This window comes from Lucilia sericata, unplaced genomic scaffold (genome assembly GCF_015586225.1).
Source record: "Lucilia sericata isolate MDLA Ls3-8-SP2 unplaced genomic scaffold, ASM1558622v1 Contig001498F_arrow, whole genome shotgun sequence".
NCBI lineage: Eukaryota > Metazoa > Arthropoda > Insecta > Diptera > Calliphoridae > Lucilia > Lucilia sericata.
In genome coordinates, this window is record NW_023995426.1 from 97,292 (window position 1) to 110,000 (window position 12,709).

Genomic DNA, 12,709 nt, shown 5'->3' on the forward strand with positions numbered 1-12,709 from the left:
CGTCATTGTACTCAAACGAGTACAGCCAACTTTATACCTTTCTATTTTTTTTATTTTCTTATTTCTAAGTATTTTTTGAATCCTGTATGTTTCGTTGTTATTATTTTTATAAAAATAATGCATAATTACCAAACAAATTTTAACATTGTTTCAAATATTTACAAAATATTTTACTAAACCACACAATGTATTCGAGTCACAATATAGACTGATAATTCTGCATAATCAACAGAAACTAAGTATAAATTATTTTTCTGCAGCTCTTTTTATTGTTGTTTTGAAACTAAATAAGGGTACAACGTTTGCTGTTTCGTTAGTTTTGCTGGGAAACACGTAAAAATACAACTGTACTCAGTTGAGTACGGTGACTTCTAATGGGTTAACAGAATTTGTTTTGAAATTTGCTATCTGCTATACATTTTATATAAAAAAGAGAATTTATTTAAAAGTTTTCAAAAAAACCCAAAATTTTTATGAAAATAATCTTTAAAAAAATAAGTTGTTTCAAAAAAAAAAAAAAAAAGGGGGGGGGGGGAAAAGCCAGAGCGAGCCCGAGCGAGCGAGCGATCGAGCTCGATCTAGCGACGACGATCGATCTATCTATTAATCTTCATCAGCATCGATCGCATCGAGCTATCTATCGACTAGCAGCGATCTAATCTATCGAGCTATCAGCGAGCGAGCATCAGAGCTAGCTAGCGAGCGAGCCGAGGACGAGGAGCCACAGCTATCTAAGCTAGCAGCTAGCGATCTATCGAGCGAGCTAGCCTAATCATTCATCTATCTAGCTACTATCTATCTATCACTATCTATCAATAATCATCTATCTATTCTATCATCTATCTATATACTTCTATCTATCTATCTATCTATCTATCTATCCTATCTATCTATCTACATCTATCTATCATCTATCTATCTATCTATCTAATCTATCTTCTATCTATCTATCATATCTATCTATCTATCTATCTATCTATCTAGCTATCTATCATCTATCTCTATCTATCTATTTCTATCTATCTATCTAATATCTATCTATCAATCCTTCTGAAAAGAATCGACTTTTTACCGAAAATAAATGTTAATGTTTATAATAATAAATATGTAATTCGTAATTTTTATTTATCTTCTTCAACATCTAAGATATTTCTTATAGCTAGTTAAAATGACATTCTTTCCAAACTCTACCAAACAATCGAGTTCCATATTACACTTTCGTCCTGTTTTCGAGTTAAAACTTTTTAAGAATTTCTATGGCTCTTATGATGATTTACTAAATGACTTTTTCTTCGGAAAGTTTTTTTACAAATAGTACATAAAAACTTGAATTCGCCCTTATGTACCTTCAGGTGCCGATTGAGTGTTTCGTTGCTATCAAAAGATTTCAAACAATATTCACATATTAAATCCATCCTTGAACTATGTGTTTGTTCATGCCTCTGCCAATCGTAACGAGTTTTGAATATTTTACTGCACATGGTACAGGGATAAGAACTTAGCTTGTTTTCATGTATACTCATGTGACGTTTTAGTATCTCGGCTTCAGTAAAACTTTTCGTACAAAGTTCACAATTAAATTTTTGTGGTTGAAATAAAATGCTGTGCATTGATTCTCTGTGACGTTTTAAATGATTCACTTGTTTAAAGGCTGTATCACATACATTGCAAGAATACGGACGTTCATCAGTGTGTATACGTATGTGACGATTCAAATCGGTCTTGCGATCAAAAGACTTAAGACAGTATTTGCAGATATTTGGTTTTTGTATATGTTTCTTTACTTTGATATGCTCAGCTAACAAGTCTAAGCCATAAAAGTTGTCATCACAGTAGGGACATTTAAAAAATTCAATTTCAGGATGATGACGATGTAAATGCCTGGCTACTGCTTGCTGACATTTAAATAATTTCATACAAACTGCACACTCGTGTTGATCAGTCTCGGCTGAAACTGAAACTATGTCTCCAGCAGCATAGTCTTCGTCGCCATTATCTGTATTACAGTAATCTGCTGCTGTAAATTCTTCATCCTGCTCATTATCGGTATTAAATTCATCTATAATGAAATAGGTGTTATTATGAAGGTTGCTGCTATTATCATATTCCATTACTGTGGCAGCGTGATCATCATCATCGATAGTAATAATCTCCGTGGGTGGTTCATTATTTTTCTGATGAGTTTTTTGATTGTTCTTATTATCTTTATGTTGGTATTGTCTTTTATTATGAAAATTGTTGCCTTCCTGCTCATTGTCATTTTCCTCAGTTTCTTCATCGTTTTCGTAATACTCATCCTCTGCAAACATACTATGTTCATTATTCTTATAATACTCATATTTATCATCTTCATCATTCTCATAATACTCATCGTCGCCTGTTAAAATATTATCTCCTTCTTCATTTTCACAGTTATCATCGTTGTTATCAGTATGCATAGAACTCAACTCATTGTTATATTCACTATGTGTTCTTCGATGACGTTCCAAGTGAAACTGGACAAAAAAGGTCTTGTTACAAAATTCACAAGATATGGTTTTGGCCAAATGTGCATGACGTCTTTTAAAGTGTGAGGATAGAGATTTTAATTTAGAGAATAATGTGGGACATTGACGACATTTAAAGGCTTTATCGTTAGGATGAAATTGTTCTGCATGTCGGATTAGGTCTTTTTGTTGTGAAAAATCCTGCAAGTAAGTTTTAATTACTGAACTAAATTGTTTTGTTTTATCTTGCATATATATCTTACCTTGGGGCAAACGTAGCATTTATTTTCTATAGGATAAACTTTACGTGAATATTCTCTGCTATTAGAATATTTTGTTGAAATAGTTCTACTACCATTATCTTTATCATGCTCAATCAGCAAGTCATTACTATCGTCATAAATTTCATCTTCATCCACGGAATAATCAGCATTTACCAGAAAGTCTGTTTCTTTTTCATGAGATTCATCATCCATTAATTCTTCCTCAACATTACCATAATCATCTTCCTCTGTTAAAATATTCTCTTCTTCTTCTTCGTCATTCTCACAATACTCATCTAAAGGATTATTTAAAGAATTCACATTATTCGAGTGAGTTCTTAGGTGTACATCCAAATTCCTTTTATATTTGTATGATTTATCACACAGATCACAATGAAATGGTCGTTGCTCGGTATGTGAGCGCAAGTGACGCTCCAAAAGGAACTTGGTGAAAAATGACATGTTACAATACTCACAAAAAATGGTCTTTGTTGTTTTGGAATGACTTCTTTTGTAATGCGTTGTCACCGACTTAAGTTTTGAAAATACCGTGGGACAATATAGACATTTAAATGTTTTCTCATTGGGATGAGCTTGTTGACAATGCTGCACAAGCATTTTTTGAAGTGAAAATGTCTGCAAAATAAACCATTATAAATTTTGTTTTAAACTATTAAAACAAACGAAATACATACCTTATTACAAATAGCACATTTCTTTTGTATGGGATAAATTTTTCCCTTACGATTTTCATAGATATCATCATCTGCTCCCACAATATTACTGTTACTATTATCTTTACTAGTTTGCAAATCATTATTATATTCAGTATGTGTTCGTCGGTGACGTTCCAACTGAAACTGGGCAAAAAATGACTTGTAACAATACTCACAAGAAATGGTATTGGCTAAGTTGGCATGACATCTTTTAAAATGGGTAGATAGAGATTTTAATTTTGAGAATAATGTTGGACAGTGACGACATTTAAAGGCTTTATCATTAGGATGAAATTGTTGGGCATGCTTGACCAAATCCCTTTGTTGTGAAAAATGCTGCAAGTAAGTTTTATTTTTTAAACTGAATCCTCTTTTTTTTCCTATCATAGGTTTCTTACCTTAGAACAAACGTTACATTTACTTTCTATTGGAAATACTTTACGTGTATAACCTCTGTTGTTATAATAAGTTGTTTCCGTAGTAGTTTTTCCACTATCTTTGTTATGCCCATTAAACATGTCGTTACTATCCCCATAAATTTCATCTTCATCCAGGGAATTCTCAGCATTTACCAGAAAGTCTGTCTCTTTTCCATTACTATTATCGTCTGTTAATTCTTGCTTAAATTCTAAAGCCGTTATAGTTTCCTTATTAACTTCATTATGTCCACTACGTTTATTATTTTGTTTATTTTTAGCGGCTGTATTAATTTTATTCGATTTTAATTTGTGTGCCATATTTTTTATGCAATTTATATAAATATTTTCTTTATTTTCTGTTCATATGTATGTATACAATATAAATTCTTATTTGTTTGTTTGGTGGTGCTACCACAACAATACATACACACAAACAATTTCGTTGATGAAAAAATATATATGTAAACAATATTGACATTTTCGATTCAGCTGACTTTTAGGTCAGACATTCACTGTGTTATCAGTTCATTCAAATTACGTTCCAAAAACATTTATTTTCATTTTTTTTTTTACAAAACAAAATATAATTTGAGAAATAAATTTAACAAAATAAGACAAATTAAGGAAGTTATTGTGTAAATCCCTTCCCCTCACTTCACTTAATTTATCATATAATTTTTTTTTTGTATTTTCAAAGATTTATATGAAAATATGTATATATGTGGGTAAATTAAAAAATATGGAAAAATTAAAATAATTAATAAATATCAAAATAAATATGAGCTAAAAACATAAAATAGGCTCAGTAATATGTTTAGTTTTTTTTTAATGGAATTTAAAAACCTGTTTATGAAAACCTTTTGTATAAAAAATAACGAAATGGTTTCTTTAATATTTTTTGAGCAAAAAAGTCTTGCATCTAGACATTGCAGCAATAATAGGTAATCTTAGTTATATTACTTATTTTAAAGCAAATATTGAGGAAAAGACCATTGAAATAAATATTAAAAAATATATCTAACGGAAAATTTTGTTATCATTTCCTAATGAATAACTGACAAAATCTATATACAATTACTCGCGGTTGGCAACGCTAACTTCACATGTCATTATAAATGTCAAAGAGTGAATAAAAAAAATTTCATCCACTGTATTTTATTCGGCTGCTCTTGTATATTTTCATATTTTTAGGTAAGTTAATTAAATAAAAATTAAAGTAAACTTTATAAAAAATAATTGAAAAACTGTAAAAATTATGTATTTTAATATAATAAATATAAATAACGTTTTTATAACAACAAATACGACATAAAATATAAAGCACCACAAGCAAATGTCTGCTGCCAATTGATACTTATGTAATTAAAAGATGGGCCAACTACTAAAGGAATTTTAAGGAATCTTATTGGATTATTAATTATATGTGATTTCTATATTTGCAGAGCAATATGATTCGTGCACCGCTTGTTAAGGCCTTGGGCACACTGGGCTCGCCCACTCATAAAATCGCCAGTAAAGCGGTGCGTACCAGTGCCGCTCTTGCCCAGACACCAGCCAAAGCTCCCGAAAAGATTGAAGTGTTTGTCGATGACATTCCCGTTAAAGTAGCACCCGGCACTACAGTATTACAGGTGAGTTTAAATAATGAAAAATGTATTATATACGGATTTTATTGATTTTTCCACTGGTGAAATTATTTAGGCAGCCGCAATGATTGGTGTAGAGATTCCACGTTTCTGCTATCATGAACGTTTGGCTGTTGCTGGTAATTGTCGTATGTGTTTGGTTGAGGTAGAAAAAAGTCCCAAACCTGTGGCCGCCTGTGCTATGCCAGTCATGAAGGGATGGCGCATCAAGACAAATTCCGAAATGACCCGCAAAGCTCGCGAAGGCGTTATGGAATTCTTACTTATGAACCATCCCTTGGATTGTCCCATTTGTGATCAAGGTGGTGAATGCGATTTGCAAGATCAAGCTATGGCTTTCGGTTCAGATCGTTCACGTTTCACAGATATCAACCATACCGGCAAACGGTAATTTATTTGCACTTAGAATTGTATTAGTACATTAATGTGGCATCATTTTCTTTATAGCGCTGTTGAAGATAAAGATATTGGTCCTTTGGTCAAAACTATCATGACCCGTTGCATTCACTGCACACGTTGTGTTCGTTTCGCTTCGGAAATTGCCGGTGTTGATGATTTGGGTACTACCGGTCGTGGTAATGATATGCAAATTGGCACCTATGTAGAGAAACTATTTTTAACTGAACTGTCCGGCAACGTTATTGATTTGTGTCCAGTCGGTGCTTTGACTAACAAACCATACAGGTAAGTTATAATTTTTTACTTTTGTTTGAGGTTAGATGTATATAATATATAGTATTACTGTATTTGAAATTGAGGGCACAATCAATAGATGCCAAGTTAAAATAACATTGCAAATTTAAGAAATTATGAAAGTATTGCCGTTATAGGAAAACGAATGGCCTAATAATTTTGGTTATATCCCTAATGCACATGAGGTACCTATATGTTTGTCTTTAATAATGAAAAATCAAATGATAAATCGTAGAAAAATTAATCAAAAAATACTCGTGTTTTTGTAGTATGTATATATTATATAAATTTGTTTATCATTTGTATTTATTCTATGTATCGCCTATATGTGGCAAGAATGGCATAACCATAAGTGTTGCTTTCTTATGCGGTATTCACTAAAATACCGTAATAGAATTTTGAACACAAATTTTCGTAATTAGAAAGGGTAATTACGTCTTTATCGCGAATACATAGGGAATAATTGTTTTATCGCATCATAGTTGGGAGAGATTTGCATCTCAGAGTTACAGAAAGATAAATAATATTCAACTGGTATAGATTGTCATTGAAAAATTTTCATAGTTATATATTTTTAATATAATTTGCATTTTTTATTTTAAATACCCTTTCGTATTTTCCACAATGTAATGTTAAATAGTAAAAGGGAAGGGGAATTCTGATTTTGACAGTAGAGAAAAAATCTTTCATGCATCCGTTTTAAAGTCAATTTAATATAGACTATAACATTCGAAGTCAAAAAGTTAGTTTGGAGTTTTAAAGATAAAATTGTTTTGTATTTATATATCGTCACCTAAAACGCAAACGCTTACAACTTTGTCCTATGTACATTAGAGATGTCCAAAAATATAGATTTTGCTCAGATAGGTGATATTGTGTTCAAAACTAACTTGTGCAAAACTTTAGCCAAATCGGAAAAGAACCCTTGCCGAAAATCGGTTGAAAAGAGTAAAATTGGGTAAATAATAGGACTATTTTAAATTATTTTAAAAATGTGCATTAAAATTATAGTTTATTAAAATTTCAACCAAATCTTATCTTCTAAAGGAAATTTCCAACAAGGTATAAAATATTAATATTAAGCGACAAATAACTAAGTTCTAAGCATTTTCTTTTTACAAATATGTTACAAAAACGACTAAATAATTCTTAATTTACTTGTTTTATGTGTAGATATTTTTGTTTACATATTTCTGCATGCAAAACGAAGACCAAACAATGCAAAAAATGCATGATTTTTGTAATAAATGACTTGGCAAATTGTCAATAACTTTTTTGATTGTCCTTTGATATAAATGTTTTATACCTCGTTAGATAGATAATTTTCTCTGGATGATAAGGTTTGATCGAAATGTTAAGAAAAGTTAATTTGAATGGCACAATTTTTGAAGATACCAAAAAAAAACTCCTATTATTTACCCAATTGTACACTTTTCTATCGATTTCCGACACGGGTTTTCGTTATCCGATTTGACTAAAATTTAACATCAGTAAGTTTTAGACACTAATAAACAAAATAAGACCCATCTGTGCAAAATCTATATATTTTGGACACTTCTGAACTTTATTTTTGCATTGGCTTGTCACACGATACATTCGCGCCTGGTTGTAGACTGTAGAAATACCCTTAGTGACTATATATGACTGCCATTATATTGTGTTGATTGCCGGGGCACTGTAATATGCATGGTAATGAGGTTGCCGACGAACTGGCTAGATTAGGTTTGATATACATAGATGACAGAGAAAGGATGGCAAACCCATCAATTTGTCACTATTATAGGCTGATATTCGAAAGAAGGCGTGACATCTAAATCAGTCCTGAATAGTAGATTGGATTGTAAAGTATCAAAGGCCCTATGGCCTTGATATAAGGGCTACCAAAATACTTATAGAACTGGATGCGGCATTGTCGGATAGAGCTTTTGTCAGTAAATAGGACAGCAGGTTATGCGAAGATGAGTAGGAAATAGAGTCGATTGTGCATATAATTTGCTACTGTCCTAGGATACAGAATCTCAGGTTGAAGTGGCTAGGGAATAGGTTCCATGTCGAAACGGGGGATATTGCGGGTCTTGAACCTCGCAGTCTACTTCTTTGGGCTTTATAGGGGGACAAAGATTTTCTCTCTTATCTCCTTACTCTTTAGGGAACTGACTTAAATAAATATCTATCCTTTTTAACTATCTTATGGTCTCCAAGTGGATATACATTTCTTTATGGTGCCTAAACCTTCTAAACCTATAAGTTTAAGACATTACAATTTAAAAACACAAACACATGTTATGTAAAAGAACTCAGTTTTTCAAAAAAGCTCGCAAAATTTTAAATTTGAAAAATTAAAGAATATTTAAAATTCAAATCCGGGTGTTATGAGTTAATTATTACAAAGTGTTCACGGTGTTCATTTCATTCAGATAGATTTATCTGCTTTTACATTCGTGAAAAGAGTATGTATATATAAGATTGTCATTCAGTTTTTTAAAATTTTCAAATAGTCCCTTATATAGTATATTCCGAATCTTTGTAGAATTCCATATCCTTCTTTCAGTGTGTTTGTTGAAAATAAGTTCTGAAGATCCCAGATAGGTCTTCAGGTTAGGATATTAAATAAATTAAGGTTGCTAAATAATGGTCAGATTATAATAAGTATTCAAAAAAAAAAAAAAGAAATCATAAGGCGACTATCACACGTGAATATCTAGCGATTTCACAGTCGTGCGATTTCCATGATATGAATGTAATCTTGCCTTATAAGCACCTGGAATAGTCAGGGTTGGCTTTTTCTATTAGACCGTTAGAGACTCTACCGTGGTATGCTAGAAAAGATCTATACAAAAGAAATACATATAATGGAATTTCCTAATAGGGACAATTGGCTTGTATCCGATAGACAGTTTGGGTGTGCAGGACCGACGTGTCCAAGATGGATACCGATGTCTATATCGCAGATGCAGATATACAAATTAACCTTTAGACTCCCTAGCTATATGGCAAGCAACAGAATCATATCGATCAATTTATGTCGATAGTCAAGATGCTCTGAGAGCATTGGCATGTCATACGGTACACTCGTAGATTGTTGAAATGCTCTTGAGGACATTATAAAATTATTTACTATTAGAATTCGTAACATCATCAACCAGTTCTGCAATACCAGAATGAATTGCATGCAATATATCAAGGGCCAACACTTGATGTGAGAGTTACCAAGATACTCATAGGACTGGTTAGGGCCAGCCTAAGGATTCTGACAGGGATCTTAACGGGGCATTGTTCAATCAGAGCCTTTGTCACTAAGTGAAACTGTAATGTACTGGACTATTGCAGGTTATGCGAAGATGCATAAATTACAGGACTCAGCAGTCGCAGTCTACTAGGTTTTATAAGGGAAATTACTAAGGAATGGGCCAGTTTCAATTCTTATTTTGAAACTGGCCAGCTTAAGATTTCTTTTGAGCAAAAAAAGCAAAAGAGCTGAAAATTTGTATCTGACCCGCTATCCAATCGTAATAACCTTGAATACAGATTTCTTACCTTGAGAAATTGAAAAGTTTTAATAAACCAAACAAAAATCTCACATAATATATTTGTGTAGCTAATTTTGTCCAATATTTTGTAAAGGGTAAAAAACGGTGACGACAATACCTTCATTATTAAAGTTTTTATTTAATCAACCCAAATCTTTAAAGAAAACATTTTTTTATTTAATCAACACAAATCTTTAAAGCTAAAATTTCAACGTCTTATTTTTTATTTCAGCTTTGTTGCCCGTCCTTGGGAAATCCGTAAAATCAGCAGCATTGATGTTTTAGATGCCGTCGGCAGTAATATTGTCGTTAGCACTCGCACTAATGAAGTATTGCGTATTTTACCACGTGAAAATGAAGAAGTCAATGAGGAATGGTTAGCTGATAAGTCACGTTTCGCTTGTGATGGTTTGAAACGTCAACGTTTGGTAGCTCCAATGGTACGCATGCCAAACGGTGAATTGCAAGCTGTTGAATGGGAGGGTGCTCTTATTTCTGTGGCTAAAGCTTTGAAGAATGCTAAGGGTTCCGTAGCTGCTGTGTCCGGACAATTGGCTGATGTTGAATCAATGGTGGCTCTTAAGGATTTACTCAACCGCAATGGCGCTGAAGTTTTGTGCACTGAACAAGGTTTTGCCACCAATGGTGCCAGTACTGATTTACGTTCCAACTATGTCTGCAACAGTTCAATTGCTGGTAAGAGGTTTTCTAATGTATTTCTCTGTTCAAGTACTTACATAATTTTGTTGTTGTAAAGCATTGGAAGAAGCTGATGCTGTTTTGTTGATTGGCACAAATCCCCGTTATGAAGCTCCTTTGCTTAATACACGTCTACGTAAGGCTTATGTACACAATGAATTGGAAATAGCTTCCATTGGCCCCAAAGTAGATCTTTCTTATAAACACGACAACTTGGGTGAAGATGCTGGTCTAATTACCCGTGTCTGCACAGGCTCTCATGCTTTCTCCAAGGTTTTGGAGGGTGCCAAAAAACCCGCCATCATTGTTGGTGCTGATGTTTTGGAACGTGCTGATGGTTCAGGCATCTTGGCTACCGTTTCTGCTTACTGCAAGAAATTGAACAAACCTGTAAGTATTTTTTAGTGTTTTTATTGTCGTGCCTAATGACAAATGTAATGAATTTGAAATGCAATTTTAAGAACTGGAACGCTTTGAATGTTTTGCAAACAAATGCCGCCCAAACTGGCGCCTATGATGTGGGTTACCAACCCGGTCTCCAAGCCGCCATTAAAGCCAAACCTAAAGTTTTGTTCTTATTGGGTGCTGATGCTGGCAAAGTTAGCCGCGATCAATTGCCTCAAGATTGTTTCATTGTTTACATTGGCCATCATGGTGACAATGGTGCATCAATTGCTGATGCTGTTTTACCTGGTGCCGCATACACCGAAAAGCAAGCAACTTATGTTAATACCGAAGGTCGTGCCCAACAAACCTTGACTGCTGTATCACCACCCGGTATGGCTCGTGAAGACTGGAAGATTTTGCGTGCGCTTTCTGAAGTAGCTGGTAAGTAATGTTTATTTTTTTATCATAGTATATTGCTATAATAACAATAATTAATCATTATTCGAAAATATTAATTTGAAAACCTGTAATGAAACGAAAGAGTTTTTATAACATTTTTAAAAAATTAATATTATAGATCCTTGAGAAATTGGAAGCACTGTTGTCGAAGCGCTAGAATTTGATTATATTTCCAGCATTGTCCAATTTGGATCTGCGATGCTGAGTAATTATGTTACTGACACATTGCAGATAATATGTTCTAAAGTAAAAACCTTATTTTGTCTGCAAATTAAAAGAAATATAATCATTTTGATTACATTAGCTTGGCAAGCAACAGATCTTCTAATATCTCAATTCTATTTATCCTTTCCTATCAATCCTACTATTCTATCTGTCCTATGTATCTAGGATAGATAGAATACATGGAATAGATATGGTAGTAGTATAGTGGGATAGTTAAGATAGATTAGATAGGATAGATAGGATTGATACGAAAGAATAAATGGAATTGATAAGATAAATAAGATAGATTTGTTAGTACGATAGTTGAATATATAGGATGGTAGTATAGATATGATAGACTGGATATTAGGATAGATAGTATAGTAGGATAGATAGGATAGGTACGACAGGAGCATAGATTGAATAGTTGGATAAATAGGATGATAGTATAGATATGATAGATTGGTTAGTAGGATATATTGGATAGATAGGATAGGTATGACAGTTGGATAGATTGAATGGTTGGATATATAGGACAGTAGGATAGTGGGATAGATAGGCCAGTAGAATAGATAGGATGGTATAATAGTTTGGATAGTAGGATAGTACGATAGATAGGATAGATATAGGGTAGTGGGATAGGTTGGATAGATAGGACAGTAGGATGGATAGGATAGATAGGATGGATAGGATAGTAGGATAGATAGGGAATATAGAATAGTGGGATAAATTGGGTGGATAGTATAATAGGACAGATAGGATAGTAATATAGATAGGACAGCAGGATAGTAGTATAGACAGAATGGTAGGATAGTTGGGATAATAGGATTGATTAGATAGTAGGATGGACAGGATGGTAGAATAGATAGAATAAATAGGATAGATAGGACAGAAGGATATTAGGATAGATAGGAAAGTATGATATATAGGATAAATAGGACAGTAGGATAGTAGACTAGATTGGACAGATAGGATAGTAGGATAGATAGAATGGATATTATAGTAGGATAAATTGGATAGATAGAATAGTAAGATAAATAGGATAGTAGGATAGATAGGATAGCATGATAGAAAGGACTGTAGGATATTTTGGATATATTGGATAGTAGGATAGATAGAATAGATAGGAGTGTAGGATAAATAGGATGGTAGTATAGAGGGGTAATAGGATAGGATAGATTGTAGGATAGATAGGACAGTAGATTGA

The 12,709-nt window shown here is 33.0% G+C and overlaps 2 protein-coding genes across 3 annotated transcripts; one reads left to right on the plus strand and one right to left on the minus strand.

Annotated features, from left to right (window-relative positions):
* Positions 1-1,090: 1,090 nt before the first annotated feature.
* LOC119611631 (zinc finger protein 271-like) lies at positions 1,091-4,262 on the minus strand. Of its 2 annotated transcripts, XM_037967264.1 has the most exons (5): positions 3,864-4,262; positions 3,445-3,801; positions 3,226-3,385; positions 2,750-3,045; positions 1,091-2,687 (listed from the first exon to the last, which is right to left on the minus strand). In XM_037967264.1, the coding sequence occupies exons 1-5, from the start codon at positions 4,200-4,202 to the stop codon at positions 1,245-1,247; spliced, it is 2,595 nt and encodes an 864-aa protein (XP_037823192.1). In that variant the 5' UTR covers positions 4,203-4,262; the 3' UTR covers positions 1,091-1,244. The 2 variants fall into 2 exon arrangements, with proteins under 2 accessions (XP_037823192.1, XP_037823190.1); XM_037967262.1 differs by having other exon boundaries at positions 2,750-3,385.
* Positions 4,263-4,933: 671 nt separating this feature from the next.
* On the plus strand, positions 4,934-11,288 carry LOC119611628 (NADH-ubiquinone oxidoreductase 75 kDa subunit, mitochondrial). The gene is made up of 7 exons (XM_037967259.1): positions 4,934-5,075; positions 5,327-5,515; positions 5,586-5,917; positions 5,978-6,214; positions 9,986-10,449; positions 10,511-10,842; positions 10,914-11,288. Exons 2-7 carry the CDS (start codon positions 5,333-5,335, stop codon positions 11,286-11,288), a joined length of 1,923 nt encoding a protein of 640 aa, XP_037823187.1. The 5' UTR covers positions 4,934-5,075; positions 5,327-5,332.
* The last annotated feature ends 1,421 nt before the right edge of the window (positions 11,289-12,709 follow it).